A 17,481-nucleotide genomic window follows, 5' to 3' on the forward strand; every position below is an offset into this window, starting at 1 on the left:
TGTTAAGACTCTCCAAAGATTGCTATTCAGAACTTGTCGATGGAAAGATATCTAATACTAATAATCCATTGTTTATTGAGTGCTTTAAAGAAACAATATATTTGCATATAAGATTTAACTTAAAACTAAACTTATAATAACTTTGTTGAGAAAACCATTCATTTGAAAGTAAGTACATTTCTTTCGCCATGTAAACATGTTGCACCCTAGTAAACCACCCCTGAGCTGTGATTTTGAAACTAGTGATACATCCCTTCCAGTGGTACTTGATATCTTCTCGTTTTATTTTCTTCACCTTGCGAGAGCCCTTGTAAGATGACAATATGGTAACTCGATTGTTTATACTAAATCTTTTGGGCTCCCATTTTCCATTTGTACTTTTGTTAAAGACAGTGCAAGAGTTTATAAAATGAGAAGAAGGCCTCGTGGAAGCCATAAAAAAGAAGGAGCACAACCAATGTGCGAAGAAAAAAACTCAAAGAGAAAAGGCCGATGAACCTAAAATGAACTCAACAAGACTAATGAAAATACACTCGATGCTAAGAAGAATATTTGAATGTGTATCAAAAGTTACAAAACTAATAGTATTAATTATACCTCGTTTTTATCTCATCTTGTACTAGCTTTTGTTTGCTTTATGAGCTTTGAAACTACAAAAAAAAAAACATATCTCAAAGATTTCGAGCAAAAAAGAGGAGAAATCCATGAAATGGTCTATATTATCTCCAAAGTAGAGATAAGAATACATTATATTATACATACTTGAGAGTTTTGGTCTATATTATCTCCAAAGTAGAGATAAGAATACATTATATTATACATACTTGATAAACTCTCATTGGTTCTTCCCTTAATTTGGTGATTAACAAAAGTGTCGCTCTTAACCTTTTGGCCCTAAAGTGCTCAAAGAGAGTATTTAACACGTGCGTGCACACGCGCACGCACGCACGCACGCGCACGCGCACACACACACACGCACATAGAGAGAGAGAATTGTAACAGATCTCTTTCACATCCACAAGTTACAACTCTCTCTCTCTCTCTCTCTCTCTCTCTCTCTCTCTCTCTCTCTCACCGTCTACTCCACACACACTGCTAGTGCTGCAAGGCTCACATTACTACATGTGCTGCTACCTATCCATATATGTCTGTGATGCCTATCTATCCCTATGAATTGTGCGAATAGGCTTTCAGGTCCCTTCATGCCATCAGGCGTCTCCGTCTCTCTCTCTCTCTCTCTCTCTCTCTCTCTCCGCTGTCCATGCTGTTACTGCCCATCCATGTTGTTACCAAGTTGTCATCTCTCGCCTCTCGTCTCTCTCCTGTCGTGACATTTTGCTTGCCTGTTACGTTGTTGTGCTAGCAAGTAAACCTTCATGCATGTTGGTAATCTTAGGACCTGTCTCCATTGACGAAATGGCTCGCGAATCGCAACCAGGTTGCCGACCCATAGAGACGTGACGTGCTCTCCCTGTGCCAATGCCTCGAATGCCTGTGACTTGTCTATCTGATGGCCTGATGTCCTATTGTCTCACAGACATATGGGGAGAGAGAGAGAGAGAGAGAGAGAGTCTTTCACCTACGTCTAAAGCGGACATAACAGGGTTGCGGGACAAGCATGCAAGTAGTGGCGCCTATCATGGCAGGGCATACTTGAGAGACAGAGATTGCACGTCAGATTTGGAGCGCATGCCATAGCTCAAGTTAAAACCTACAACAGTCCAGTGGGGCTTGCAAAGGAATAGAGCAAGCAGTCGTGTTCCTGCAGCCCTATTGTGACATGGACCTGTAGTCACACGAACTCTGGGGTCTGCAGAGAAAGAGAGAGAGGAGAGAGAGAGACAGAGAAGCACCTGGCGTGATTCTCAATGGCCTGCGTGATCAGGGGCAGGGGGACCTTATCTGCTTGCAGTGCAGTGGTTTGCAATAGTAGCACACTTCTGTGGGTAGTGACCTGCAGTAAAGAGAGAGACATTGTAAGAGTGGGATGCACGGAAACAGAGGCTACATTAGAGCTAACATGGCACATGCTCTCTCTCTCTCTCTCTCTCTCTCTCTGTGTCTCCAATGCACTGCTTAAGATTTCCATGCCTGCTACAGCCTCTGCATAGTTTGAGAGAGAGAGAGAGAGAGAGAGAGAGGGAGGGGGCGGGGGGAGGATGCATAGAATGTGAGTCTCCTGCGAAAAGTATATAGTTGCCATGTCACCAACATCAGGTATGGGATTAGCCTTGGGAAATGCCATACATAGATATAAATAAGTATCAAGCAATAAACAGATGAGATGCCCTTCGTGCACTCTCAAAGGTAACACGTCACAAAACGAGAGTTTCAGCTTTGGAGAAGGAGAAGAAGAAGAAGAAGAAGAAGAAGAAGAAGGGCGAGATGAGGTTGCAAGGGTCGTGCCATTGCGGGGCTGTAAGCTTCCAATGCGAGTCCAAGCATCCCTACCCCTATCAGGTAAATCAGATCAGGTGCATAAGATCATCTAGGGTCATGGCATGTCTACATAAACAGTCAGGCTTGCTCTGGCAGGTTTCCTTACCGGGTAATCAGATTAGGTGAAGTGAGATTATCTAGGGTTTTGGCATGTCTGCAAAAACAGTCAGGTTTGCTCTGTGAGGTTTTCTCATCTCTCTCTCTGTCTCTCTCTGTGTGTCTGTCTGTGCATTTCGCAGTTGTGCTACTGCACTATCTGCAGGAAGACGGCAGGTGCCGGGGGCTACGCAATCAACCTCGCCGGCGAAGCCCGCTCGCTGCAGATCGTCCGAGGCCAGGACAACATCAGCGCTTATCAAGCTCTCATTCAGAACCCTGAAGACACTTCGCCCAGAGTAATTCTCCCAACCCTAACCTGTTTTCTCAGGGCAGACAAATTTGTCGTGCATTTTGTGGGATATGTATATGGTACATGCTTGTCTAATAATTGGGGCCGTAGGGGAATGGCTTACAGCTGCTTTAGTCTAGAAAAATCGAGATTTAGTATAAACCCAATTTTTTTTTTTTTTGGAAAAATTTGGAGAGGACGTTTTTTACATATTACAATTAGGGGGTTTTTAAACGTTGAAGTCTAGAACTAAATTGTTAAATCGGGAAAAAGCATTGAAAATTTTGGAGTAGGCTTTTTATGTTTTAAAACCTAGGTTCATTTAATTTATATCATGTTCCCACAAAATGACTTCAAGGTATGCTTTTCATAACGAGTTGCATAGTCCAACAACATTAGGCCGCCCTTTTAATGAACTCACTAAGCATTTGCTCCTACTTCCTAAATTTCATGCAAATATGATACATAAGATATGTTTTCCATAATCAGTTGCATAGTCCAACCATAGTAGGTCACCTTCTTAATGTAGATAAGATATGTTTTTCATAATCAGTTACATAATCCAACCACAATAGGTCACCTTCTTAATGTGCTTGCTAAACATTTGCTCTGGCTTCTTGAATTTCATAAAAATATGATACATGGTTAGTTAATAATTGGGATAGCAAAGAATGGGTTTGCATAGCCCAACCATATTGTTGATATGAAACTAGCATGCTTTACTAAAGACTGTAGGTGTCATAGTATCTTTGGAGTTTAAGTTCCCTTAGTTAGCACTTCTCTTTATAACATTTTAGTGTCACTTTACTTTGGTGCCCTACTAGTGTAAGTATACTAAGTTAAGGCTTCTTTCTTCCTTTAGTGCACGTGTTGTTATGTGCCTTCAAATAATTGTGATAGAGCCGAATAGGATTTAGCCAATTTATCTTGATGTCTAGCCCATTAATTGAATGTTAGCTCTCTTCCTCTTTACTTATATGCATTTTAACTCTCTTGATTTATGTACATCGCAATTGGGCTCCTTTTTATACCCTTCTTTTTACATCTTATTTAGTTGAATTAAGCATGAGTAAGGTTGGTTACATTTCTCTTGATAGAGAAAACATTAAAGTGATTCTCTTGTAGATTGAAGTGATTGCTTCAGCCATATTTCTCTTGTTGTGCTTATTTGGACTTAAACATTACTTTGAAAGTTTATAAAATCGTTGTTAGCTCATTCTATATGTAAGCTTATTGAATCAACTCATATTTATCATTTAGTGGTCCTTGGATTCTTATACAGGGTAGTCTTTGAGTTTTGACTTTCCTTTGATCGGATGTGGAATAAATGAAGTTAGGAGGAGAGAGGAGAAAGAGCTGAAGAGAGGAAGAGAGAAGGAAGAATTAGAAGAGGAGAGAGAAAGATATAAAAGAGGGGAGAAGAGAGGAGGAAGCCATGGAAGTTGAAGATGAAATTAAGAGTATGTTCTTGATAATAACTGGTTGTCCTAAACTGGGACACTTACACCTTATATATCCTAGTCAATGTGACTGGGTGTCTAACCCCCTAGTTTCTGTGTATCTCACTTTTTTGTTACAATCCATCCCCATCACAATGGTTTTTGCTTTAAAAAACAAAAGACAATCGGAGGAGAGTGATAGATGGGTGTAAGGAGTGGGGTGTAGAGTACTATACTTTGAGCCACATTACAATGAAAGTGGGTGGGTAAAGAGTAGGGATAACATGTTGTTCATGACGGGCCTGTTGGGGTAAAATTGTCATTATTTTTTATATGCTGCTCCAAATGATGTGTGTCACATGTTGAAATGGAGCTTATGACGTGTACTTTCAGTTGATGTAGGAAGCGCATTGTCAAGATTTGGGCAAGTACAAAACTATTCTAAAACAATGTGTAGTTTGCAAGCATGGTGTGGTAAAAAGAGGGCATAACTTACTAGTCTTCAGCTTGTTGGGCATCTTAGAGGCGAGGAAATTCATTAACAATAGTGGTTGAGTGCTTGGAGGCTTCTTTCCAAGGTTAGGCCGTGGCATTTGATGAGGTACTCCTTGATGGATTGAGATCTTAAGTGTTTGTCTCGTTGCCCAATGATTGCCTCAGGGATGTACTGAATGATATATTCTTTCTTTATAAGGGGGAGTTCTTCCACATAGTCCATTGAGGCGCCAATGAAGGGCTTCAGTTGTGGTTGACATGAAACACATTGTGAAGCTTGGTGGTAAGGGGAAGCTATAATTAGTAGGTCAAATCACTAACTCTCTGAAGGATTTGGTAGGAGCCATAGAAATAGTGGGCTAGCTTGTTGCTACTGCCTTATTTGAGAATGGAGTAACGAGATTTAAGTACTTTCAAGAGGACCAACTTTCCCTCTTGGAATTCCAAATGTATTCTTTTCTTATTAGCATAGAGTTTCATGTGAGTTTGTGCCTTTTGAAGATTCACCTTACATTGTTGAAGCAGGGCCCGCATGCAATTCAACTCAGCTTTGCTCAAAGGGTTAATCTTATCATTGAATAAGACTGTAGGGATGTGAGTTTGTGCCTTTTGAAGATTCACCTTGCATTGCTCAAGTGGGATATGCATGCGATCCATCTCGTCTTTGCTCTGAGGGTTGATCTTATCATTGAATAAGACTGTAGGGAGAGAAACCTTATACTTGTATAATCGCTCAAAAGTGGAAATTCCAATGCTAGAGTGGATAGAGTTGTTATAGGCAAATTCAACCAAGTGGAGCCATGTATTTCATTTGTGCTATACATCATGGTAAAAGTGTCATAAATACGTCTCAAGCCATTTATTTGCTCTTTAAGTCTAGCCATTTGTTTGGGGTTGATGAGTAAGCTTGGTATCCATAGATGCGAAAACTGTCTACCAAAAGTTGCTTATAAACTTAGTATATCTATCGTGCACTATGTCTTGTGGTAAGCCATGCAACTTGGAGACATACTCTATAAACTGAGTGGCTATCTAAGAGGTAGTGTATTGTGTCTTAGTAGGGATAAAGTGGGTAGCTTTAGTAAGGCGATCAACTATTACGTATATATTATTCTATCCTTTCTTGGTAATGGGGAGGCTTGTGATGAAGTCCATGGTGATATGTATCCATTTCCTTTTAGGAATGGGAAAGGGCTGCAAGAGGCTAGTGGGCTTGAGCGTGCTGTTCGTGTTTTGTTGGCATGAAACACATTTGGTCGCAAAATCCTTGACATTCCTCCATAAAGCCTTTCCAGTGAAAGCTCTTGGCAATCTTATCATATGTTTTGACAGCACTCAAGTGACCAATAGTGGGGCAAGAATGCATCTCTTTCATGATCTTTTGTGTGAAAGGAGAAGTATGGGGGATGACAATCTTGCCATGAGACCAAATAAGGCCATGCTTGAGCTGATATTGGGAGTTTTGAGCCATTACTCCATACTGTAGCTTTTGAATTATGTGGCTGAAGTCCTCATCCAACAAATTAGCTTCTTGAAGGTTCTCAATCTAATCACTATGCAACTCTGAAATGGAGGATACTCTGCTTGTCCACATCTGAGAAAGTGAATCAGCCATGATATTATCTTTGCATTGAGTGTGAGAAATGTCAAAATCATAGTTTTGCAATGTTACCAGCCATCTCCTTTGCTTAGGAGTTAAAGTAGATTGAGTCAAGAAGTATCGGAGAACTTGATGGTCACTCTTGACTTGAAAGCAATTGCCATTTAAATAGTGGTGCTATTTCTTAATAGCATGGAGGATAGCCAACATATCTTGGTCATACACATTCATTTGCATCTCATTGTCATTAAGCTTGCGGCTCTCAAAAGCAATCACACCATGCTCTTGCAACAAGACTCCACAAATACCCTTGCCACTGGCATCATATTGAATGGTAAGCGCCTTGGAGAAAGTTGAGCATATGAGTATGGGGATTGAAGTAAGCATTTCCTTCAACCGTTCGAAGCTATGATCAACAGTGGCATCCCAAAAGATCGATTGCTTTTTTGAGCGACTAGTCAAACGTATTGCAATGGTTGCATAATGTTTGATGAAGCATCTATAAAATGAAAAGAGACAAAGGAAACCACGTAATGAAGTAGTGGTGGATGGAGTGGGTCAATCCTTAACACATTGCGCCTTCTTAAGATCATGTATGCCATTTTGGCTAACAATGTGTTTCAAGTATTCCACGGATATTTGCATGAAGATACATTTACTTTCCTTAGAAAAGAGTCGATGCTCTCTTAATTTATCAAACATCCTTCTCACATGTGTTAAGTGCTCTTCTTGTGACTTGCTGTAAATGAGAACGTCGTCAAAGAAAACGAGCACAAACTTGAACAAGGAGGGATGAAGAATTTTATTCATGAGGCTTTGAAATGTGACAAGGGTGTTAGTCAACCTGAAACCAGCCTTCCTTCTCGGATAGGGTGGTTTAACTTGATTAAGCACTTAATTATAACAATCAGCAAATAAACATAAACTAATATGCTCACTTTACCTTCGTAAACTTGGACAATGGACACTGTTGGCCCTAAAATCGTCGCTCCTTTCCGTATTTCTTTAATTTGAATTGCGGATGGATAAATTACAAGGCGAGATTTCACAATCTCCTTGGCTAATTCAAAAGCCCCTTGCTGTTCCAATAATCAGCAAAGCATTCGAGCAATTTACCCCTTGATTTTCACCCAGGACTTGCTCTAATGGAACCTCAACTGGTCAAATGCTACCCCAAATTCACAATAGATGGGTTGGCATCTGAAATTCTCACAATTCCATGAATTTTCGATGTTGATTTCAGTGTACAATGCCTTTGACTGATGGCACGGGTCCCAAGGTGGCTGCTAAATCCTAATTACTGCTGTAATTTGGGGTTTACAGATGTAAACTCTCTGCTATTCGCCAAATTTGATTGTACTATGCTACCCATGGCTGAAAATTGCTGAGAATACTTGAGCATAGACTGGAAGAGATAAGAGAATGCTGTAGAAAGAGAGAAAATCAGCTGAAATGTATCTTTTGATTCGCAGCTCTGATGATAAATCTGATGGCACCAACAGCTTCAAAAGGGGGGTAAAACAGAAGCTCGGCTGGCGAGCCCTCCTCTCTTACCGCCACCTCTCTTGAGGCGGAAGAGAAAACTTGTTGCCCCCTGTCTTGTCGCGGCGCGCGATCAGTCGCCGTCGCCTCTCAGAGCCAAATCTGATCACCTCCTCTTCCTCCACCAAGCTTCGAATGGCTGCCATTCAGCTTCCACCACCCTCCAACAGCCTTCTCCCTAGTTGCATGGGAAAGTTTTGCCAAGTGGTAGCCTTCCTAATGCATTTTCAGCCATTAAATTAATTTTTCAAAATTAATTAATTCTGAAAGTTAATTTCAACCCTTTTGACCTTGCCCAAAATTAAACATGCCCATCTGGAATGAAATTGCCTAGGCCATTTGCAACTTGGAGTGGTTCCCAACCTCTATTGACCTTTAGACCGCCATTAATTAATTAATGCTAGTCCCTAGTGTCACCATTGACACTTAATGGCCAAACAATTGTCCTAGGGTCCAACGTGGCACCAACTGACCACCAAAACCGAGTTGGCATAACTTAACACAACTTTTACCTTTAATACCCATTGCATCCTCAGGGTCCTTGGCCCGTTTCCATGAAATAATTGCCATGTGCATCACGTGTGCTAAACAACCTTGTACATTTGATTAGTAACTTGATCAAATGTTACTAGCAAGATTAAAGCATCTCAAAATTAGAACAGCTTCAGGACCCATCTCAAGCAACTTCGTGACTTCCTTTGCATCTCTTTTCGTTCATACTTGGAGAGTCTGTAAGGTAGCTTGTTCACTGGCTTGGAATGGGGCTCTAAGTTAAGTGGGTGGTCCACTTGCCTCTTAGGGGGAAGGGCTGTAGGCATCTGAAATAAATCATTATACTCTTGAAGGAAGGCCTAGAAGGATGAATCCTTAGATATTTTAGAGGGTTGATATGAATTTTCCTTATTCAAGTGTAAGACAAAGATCTGTGAGCATTTCTTAAACTCTTGTTTGAGTTGCTTTGTTGTAATGAGCCAAAAATCAGCATTATGTTGAATTCTCTCTAAGCAAATGAGTTGTCCATGCATCATAAACTCCATGTAGAGTTGAGAGAAATCCATAGTAATTTTCCTCAATTGTTGCAGCTAATTGCAATCCAAGTCAACATCAATGGGGCCCATGTCTAATGCAATAAGGTCAACCGATTCCACATAATTTTCAGCCAAGCATAGGGGAGCTGCCGGACATACATGTGTGCTGAGTTCTTCCTCACCATTTACTACTTGCACTTTTAGGGGGTGTTATAATTTTGTAGGGGTATATGTCAACCGGTCAATAGCTGATTTATTGACAAAACTTTGAGTACTACCACTATCCATAAGGGTAAGACATGCTTTCCATGAATACTTCCTTGAATGCATAAGGTGTTGGGGCTCCAACAACTTGTCCAAGTATCCAAGGAGATGGAGCAAAGGGAGGTGGTAGTGAGGTGGGATGTCAAATCTAGTGAATGGGATGGACAACCACTTGGGTCAAAGGGAAACCCATCCTCCAGGTCATAGAATTGCTCGTGGTCCACATCCTCAGCATACTTCTCATTGTCAAAGCAACAGGTAAGTCATCCTTATCGTTGTGTCAATCTTCCATCACATACATGCTATGAATCTTGAGAGTGTACCCCCCCACATTTAAAACAGAGGCCTTTTTCCTTTGGTTTCTTCACAACATATGGGAAAATGAACTGTTGGGCACTTGAGCCATTGGAGGTGGATGCAGTGGAGTGTCTATTTTCAACGCATACTTACTCTCAACATTAGAGCTAAGTGCTGTCTTGAAAGTGTAATGTTTTCTTTCTGGAAGGGGGGGGGGGGGATAAGTGGGTAATTTGGGGTTACTATTAGGCATGGAATTACCTCTAAAACCACCCCCATACGGGGCTAATCTCGATGGGATACGGGGCTATCCATAACCTTGCTGAAAACTCTCATTTTTACGGTACTTTCATGCATATCTTTCAGCCAATTCAATTGCATCAAATACTGTGGTAGGCTTTTGAGCCATAACATTCACCAATAGGCTCGGATCCAACCCATAGATGTTCTTATGCAATTTGGCATCATCACTAATGCTCTCCACATACACGGTCAAGTTCATAAACTGATTTGTGTACTCTTGTACAGTGAGATTACGTTGGTCAAGAGTGTACCATCATTTTGCCAATTGTTCATTTATCACAGGGGGATACACATACTTGAACCATATGCATTTTAAAGTCTTCCCAATTAATGAAGTGATGATTCTCTTGATTGATATAGCAACACCATACATACCTTGTTGCCCATACAAACCATGTGCATTTATCCCATGCTGCCTATTATAGCCATATTGCCCATGATTGCCATGCTGGCCATTAATACCATACTGCCCATGATGGGGTTGAGTCATATAAGTTCCATTTTGGCTTCAAGGGAGAGTAGGGGAGCTTCTACCAATGGTGGGAGAGGGCCTCACTGGAGGGTTGGCTACATGGTTGATGGGGGAGCTCAACAGAGGCTCATCATGAGCTTGAGAGGGTTCACCAGCTTCATAGGTAGAAGGGAGAATACCCTTGGATCTAAGAATGCCTTGTGGACCATGTAGTGTCTCTAGTGGTGGAGGGCGTTGAGATCCACACTTGGATTCATTTGCCTTTTTCTTGGGATGAAGTGGTAGCTAGTTGAGCTACAAGAGTAGTGAGGTGCTCTAGGGTTTGCTAAGTCTTAGAGTTTGAGAGGGTCATTTGCTTAATTGTTTCATCAAAATTTGACATCATTTGGCAGTCGTTGGGGACCATGTCGTTCTCCTCTCCATGTGATGAAGCTCATGTTGACATAAAGTGTGGTTGAGTAGGTTGTAGGGATTCATATCGGGCACTTCCTTATGCATATCACCTAGCATGGACCTTTTTCCTCAGTCGGAGTACACATGGTAGGTATTTTTATTAAGCAATTCGCATGAGATGCATTGGAAAGGAAACATTAGGTCGTTTCATGAGATGCAAGGATGAACGAGAGCTTGGATAGTGATTATCTTGGCCGTCCAGTGGCTCATTGCTATTACTTACCCATTTTACAAAGGCTTATTACTCACATTGAATTAATCCAAAGCACATAAGATCAAGAAAGAGTTAATGTCAACAATTGTAATTGATTTAGGATTAGTTATGATGCATTAGGAGGTAAACAGGGTATTGATTTCAGTGGGCACATGCATACAATAAAGGATTGAACTAGTAAAGCCTATGCAACCTTAATCTCTCCAACAAAAGAAATTAAGCTCAACAAGTGGATTAAGATGAGATATTGAGATCGGATTGACATACTTCTTCAGTGTTTGGGGAAGATGGTTGAAGCATGATCCACCATGATGTCAATTTGTCCATTAAGTAAGCACGATTGGTTGGAGCGCTCTAATGGATGAAGCCCCAAGCATTCAAATGCTTCCATTGATGACGAGGGTTCTCAAGCTTGTACCCAACCTTAACCTTCAGTGATGGAAAGCTTCAAAGAGAGCTTTCATGATTGCCCACAAGAATTCCCTACATGTTGAGCTCCACGTCTTCAATTCGGGTAACAAGGGGCAAAGGAGTTGAAAGATCTTTTGATGGATGAGCTTCCAGAGGTTGTGGGCTGAGTTGTGAGCTTGGGCTGAGCTTTAATGCTTGTCTCAAACAATGTACAACAGGGTTTTCAATATGCGGGAGCTCAAATGTCGAAAAAGGTCCAAATCTTGCTCAGGGGGCTTTAGCCAGTTGCCCAAGGGTCAGGGAGACTAGGGGAGATATTGAGTGCTGGGGTAGAGGGGCAGGAGGAGGGCATGAACAACATTGCAATTTGCACTGCAAATTGCAATTTGCACTGCAAATTGCGAGTTGCTACCTGGAGCTTCTACATGCTCTTCTCTAGCCTCAAGGGTGCTCAAATTGCTGTTGGGAGGGTGGGGTATTAAGCCTAGGTAGTGGCTAAGGTCTTGAAGGGAGTTGCAGCAAGATCTTGGTGATTATAGGGGCTGGTAGCCATGGCAACTTGCAGGAGAAGAGAGAGGAGGGCTGAGGCAAAAAGTAACTGAGATTTTACCCTCTTCTAACTCATGAGTCTCTTATCTTGGCTTGGAACCCCTAAAATTTGCATGAAAAAAAGTGGCGACTTGTAAAGTTAGCGATTTTACCTCTAGATATGTATGAGTCTCTAGCCATAGCTCTTACCTGCTCCAAAAAGGTGAAACTAACTATGGTCCTTGTTGTTGTACCTACACATGTAACCTAAATAACTAGGGTTTGGGATTTGAAAAGGCACTAGATGGAGAAAGAGGAAATAAGAAAATGACCAAATTTAAATGCTTTGATACCACTTCTAATGAATGAAGCTAGGTGAGAGAGAGAGAGAGAGAGAGAGAGAGAGAGAGAGAGAGAGAGAGAGAGAGAGAGGGGGGGGGGGGAGGAGGAGGAAGCCATGGAAGCTGAAGATGAAGGTGAAGAGCATGTTGTTGATGATAACTGGCTGTCGTAAATTAGGACTCTTGCACCTTATATACCCCGGTTAGTATGACTGGGTGTCTAACCCTTAGTTCCTATGTATCCCACTTGCTACAGGGTGCATCTTTGGTGGTGGTTAAAGAACTTTTATGTATCCTTTTGGCATTGTATCCTCCTATTTCTAAGTATTTGAAGTATAAAGCTATATTTCTTTTCATCTTTAAGGTTAATGTTTTAACAAAACCATGATATTGTTTTTCGGCTTATCCTCAAAATTGACGAATTCAAGCTTTACAATGTTTTTTGTTAGTTTTGTATGTTTGCCTTACACAAATCATGTCCATTCATAAGATCAGAAACTTTGTAAGCTTTTTTGACTAATTGGTAGGTTATTGACTTTTACCTTTGTCTACCTTATTAGACATTAGTGCTTTTGTGATTTATTTGTTTGCTTTGTGACTTCTTTTGTGGTAGGATGTATAGACTAGAGCCTTCCACTTGAAAATAATAAGACACATAAGCAGTTTCTTGATTTTGGAGATTGTATGGACAACTTTTATAGCATGCTTGAGTTTAGCCCTAGCCCTTGGTATTGCAGTAGAAAACATGATTTGGGATTAAATTTGAAAATAGTATCATTTTCATGTCTCTTGCTCTCACTTTGATTAGTATGTTTGTCAAGTTGTTCCCTTTCACCATATCTCAATCTCCCCTTAATGGGATTTTGTGTATACTCTCCTTTTCTCTTTAAAAGATGGGCACACCACCTTGCATGTGAAAAGTGCCTTGCTAATATCCAATTATGTGCATTGCATGTGTGATCAGGTTAGTACTGCCAAGAGGAGCTTTTGTAAAACTTGTGGGTCTATGCTTTGGTTGTTTGACCCAACTTGGCCAGAACTTATACATCCTTTTGCATCAGCCATCGATTGTGATCTACCTATGCCACCAGAGAGAACGCATATAATGCTTGAATTCAAAGCTTCTTGGGTAGAGCCACACTTTGGGCCAAAGGACAAGAAGTTTGATAGGTATCCTGATGAAAGCATTGAGGATTGGCATAAACGCTTAGGCTTAGAATGTTAATAGTCCTTGTTGCAAGTTAAACATTGAAGCTAATTGTTGTTTTCTATAAAGCTAAGGGGCATGCATGTATAGAGCAATTTTACAAAAGGTATATGTGAAATAAGAATGTTTAAAAAGCATCTTGTTATATATTCTAGGTGTTATGGGATGCTATACTTGCCAAGGCACATGAGTAATGCTTGTCTATAAGATGTTTCAAATGGCTTAGGTTTAGAATGTTAGTAGTCCTTGTGGCGAGTTTAACATTGAAGTTAATTAATGCATTATTTAAAGCCAAGGGTCGTGTATATAAAGCAATTTTATGAAAGGTATGTGTATGTAGATGAAATGGTTAAGAAGCATATCATTAGATGTGGATGTTATACGAGCCATAGTACATGAGTAATGCTTGTCTAACATGTTGCAAATGGCAAAGTTAACATATGATTTGTATTGAACTTTTTCCATGAATAATTTAACGTATGGAAATTTATGTTACGAACATTAAATAGGTAAAGTTTATTATTGCTAAGTGGATGAAAAGATACATGCAAGTTGTAACAATGAAGAGTTGTTTGAATAGCATGTGCCAAAGATTGAAGATGTCTTACGCACTTTTCTTTCATGAATGGGTTTGTCAATAGTGGGATTTTCAAGAAATATGATATGAGCATATAAATGGAGAAAGAGCAATGATTTATATGTTTTTCAATAATTCTGATATAAGAGGAAATTCAATGTGCTCTATGTTGAATAGAATGCGAAGTTTTAGGTGAGCATAAGGTAAGCATGTAAATGGGGTTGTGTTAGAGTTGCAATGTTTGGATATACATGAACCTCTCTTTGGCTTCAATGTGCTCGCTTTTGTGTATTTTAACATTTTCAATGTTTAACAATGATATCACTTTTTCATGGGGATCTTGAATAAAGATTAATAATTGTGAGTCATGGCCATGTGAGGGCTTCGATGGTCTATGCGCTTGTATTGATCTCTTCAAGCGGGATTTGAGAATCATGTAGAGAAGGTTGATAGATTAACCAACTTTGTAGGCTTGTATGACATCTTAGCAATTTCAACCTTAGGAGTTTTGCTAAAGGTGCAATGTTTGGATGTCCGCGAACTTCTCTTTGGCATCAATGAGTTACTTTTGATAGATTATAATCTTTCCAACTTTTAATAATATATTACTATGCCATGGGGATCTTGAATATGATTAATAATTGTGAGTCATGGCCTCAATGGGTTGTGTTTGTATTGATCTCTTTAAGGGGGGTTTGAGAGTCATGTAGGGATATGGTTGACATATTGACCAACTTTGTAGTCTTGTATATTAGCTTAGCAAATTCAACTTTAGGAGACTTGTAAGATGGATTAGCAAGTTGAAACCTTATTCCAGAATGGAGGAAATGTAATATAGTTTAGTAGCCAAAGATATTACAAAATCTTTAGAAGGAAACATTCATCTATTCTAACTAGTAGATATGAACCAATGAACCAACAAGTAGGCTTGAGGCCATTGTCAAGGGGTGATTCTTGTTGACAAACTCTACGTATGCCATTATTAATTGTATTGTCATGAAACATCCTCGTTTTATCATTCCTAGCTTAAAGTCTACTATTCCTACAAGTTCAAATCGCCCATTAAATGATGCCATGAATTGACATCCATTTGTCGATAATATTGTCATGTAGTTCTTATGTATTCCATTTGCATTTGTATTGCCATGAAACATCTTCCTATTACCATCCTTAGCATCTTGCTCTTATCGTTCATATTAGCATTTTCAATTGTTTTGTCATGAAGCATCTTTCTATTACCATTCCTAGCATAAAGGTACCTATCCTTACACATCAAAATAGCCAATAGAATAGTGACATGAATCAACCTCCACTTCTTTGTCATTCAACTAATCATAGTCTCCAAATATAGCTACTATTACTATGAAGACCATCTTTATGAAGACAACTTTACCTTGTTCTCCTAAAATCTCACTTTCGCGCTTTTGTGAAACAAATGAAAGAATGATGCCTCTTACCCTTGCCAAATAGATGGTATTTCTTCTTGTAGCCTAGCTTATTGTCTTGCCAACCCATCTAGTATTTGTCTTCCAAATGATGTGTCTTGATATAGTACGAGGGATTATGTTTTTAGTGACCTAGTCATTAAAGCCATCTCCTTAGTCTTAAAGGAAGGCTAGTTGTCTTTCTTTCTTTGAAAAACCCCAAGAGACTCTCTTTCGAAGTCTGGTAGATGAAGGGCAATGTTTTATGTCACATTGTAAGTGTATAGTTGCACCTATTATAATTTATGAATTTACTTTCATAAACTTTTGTTAAGCTTTAAACAATTTTCTATCAAGGTTAATTTCGTCAAATTTTTGCATTGTGGATAATAATTATTTATAATTTATTCATAAAACCAAAAAAAATTATGCACCTCCAATTTTTTGCAAGACCATAGTTTAACCACAAGTTATGGGTCTCTACATTTAATTTGCCTTCAACTCTTATAAGTGGCCATAGTTGATGCTACTACTTATGCACATCTTTATAAATGCATCTCATGACATTGCTCCATAATTCTCACCTCCATAGAGCCCGATAAGATGTGAAAAGGAGACTCTTCATGCCTATTGTGAAATATGCACATTAAGGATCTAAACAAAACTTGTGCAATGTTTCTAATCAACAAATTACCCATTAATACCCCTCAAAGGAAATCATTCAATCTATTGCAGAAAGTAGATTTTGACAATCCTTTAACCTGTTACCTTCATCTAGTGTACACCAAGTGCGCACTTGTTCTTTCAATCATCCATGCATCTACAAGGGTGCTTCTAGCTCTTGGAGGCTCAAATAAAACTTCTTACCATTTTACACTCATAATAGGCAACTCCTTAGAATTTGCATTTTAGAGCTAAAAAAAGCTCTTACATAAGGTCCTTAATTTTAAAGTAGAGAGGGACAATGTATGTAGTTGTACAAGGAAGCTCTTTCCTTGAAAATGTCTCATTATTGCTACCTCATGTATCATTGTTGAGACATGTTGTAAATGAGGACCTTTGCATTAATCCTACAATGTTTATGCTTCATTGTATAACTTTATAGGATCTCCCCTTTTTGCGAGTGCTTCAATATTCTTAAAAATTGTGTATTTAAATTTTCTACTTGGTACCCTAAGACAATGTGTTATCTTGTTTGTTTGTCTCTCCTTCCTTCAATAGATGGAACGATATATTAAAATAACTATAATTTTTATAACTTTGAGAGAGAGAGAGAGAGAGAGAGAGAGCAAAGCAAATCGGAGTTTTTGTGGGTACTAAGATATCCTTATTCTACATTATCTTCAGTTATATATGACTCTATAGTGTGTACTAATATAAGGGGCATCCATGTGGCCATTGGCCATTGGAATTTACCCCAACAACCTCCCATTTAACGGCCAATGTACCTTTAAAAGAGAATAACTAATTGAAGATACTATCCAATGCCCATCAACACTTTGTAATCTAAGAGGATCTATAGGGTTGTCATCTATATGAATTAAGTCCAATTCACTTAAATTCAAGCACCGTCTTGATGAAGTGATCCTTCACCACAATTTGCTTTGTCTTTGCATGAAATAAAAGATTTTGTGCCAACTGGATGGCACTCTGAATATCACAATGCAAAATAGGCACCTCTCTGGCAATAACCAAATCTTCCACTAGATGAGTAAGCCATACAGCTTCCTTGGATACCTCAATGACCACAACATATTTAGCCTCAGTAGTAGCACTAGATAAAGTTATACATGGTTGCAATTGAGAGATCCTGTGATTGAACCTCCTATGAATGCGAAGAAAAAGTTGTCGTCAGCTTCCTAGAGTCCACATTTCTTATAAAATCAAGATGGCTTCAATCGAGAGACCCGTGATGTTGCATTTCTTCCAAAGCATATGTACAAAGCTCTAGTGCCATTCAAGTATCTCATAATATTCTTCACTGCTTTCCAATGTTTGGAAGGATAGATTTATCTTTTCTTCCAAAGCATATGCACAAAGATCTAGTGCTATTCAAGTA

The 17,481-nt window shown here is 39.5% G+C and overlaps 1 protein-coding gene across 2 annotated transcripts; it reads left to right on the top strand.

The window, feature by feature from the left end:
* The first annotated feature begins 1,113 nt into the window (after positions 1 to 1,113).
* On the top strand, positions 1,114 to 13,568 carry LOC148011333 (uncharacterized). 2 transcript variants are annotated; one of them, XM_087669839.1, is made up of 3 exons: positions 1,114 to 2,460; positions 2,679 to 2,834; positions 4,110 to 12,464. In XM_087669839.1, exons 1-3 carry the CDS (start codon positions 2,386 to 2,388, stop codon positions 4,119 to 4,121), a joined length of 243 nt encoding a protein of 80 aa, XP_087525965.1. In that variant the 5' UTR covers positions 1,114 to 2,385; the 3' UTR covers positions 4,122 to 12,464. The 2 variants fall into 2 exon arrangements, with proteins under 2 accessions (XP_087525965.1, XP_087525963.1); XM_087669837.1 differs by lacking the exon at positions 4,110 to 12,464 and adding an exon at positions 13,179 to 13,568 and having other exon boundaries at positions 1,129 to 2,460.
* The last annotated feature ends 3,913 nt before the right edge of the window (positions 13,569 to 17,481 follow it).

This window comes from Lygodium microphyllum, chromosome 28, assembly GCF_053477565.2.
Source record: "Lygodium microphyllum isolate KBCC chromosome 28, Lygodium_microphyllum_v1.1.10, whole genome shotgun sequence".
NCBI lineage: Eukaryota > Viridiplantae > Streptophyta > Polypodiopsida > Schizaeales > Lygodiaceae > Lygodium > Lygodium microphyllum.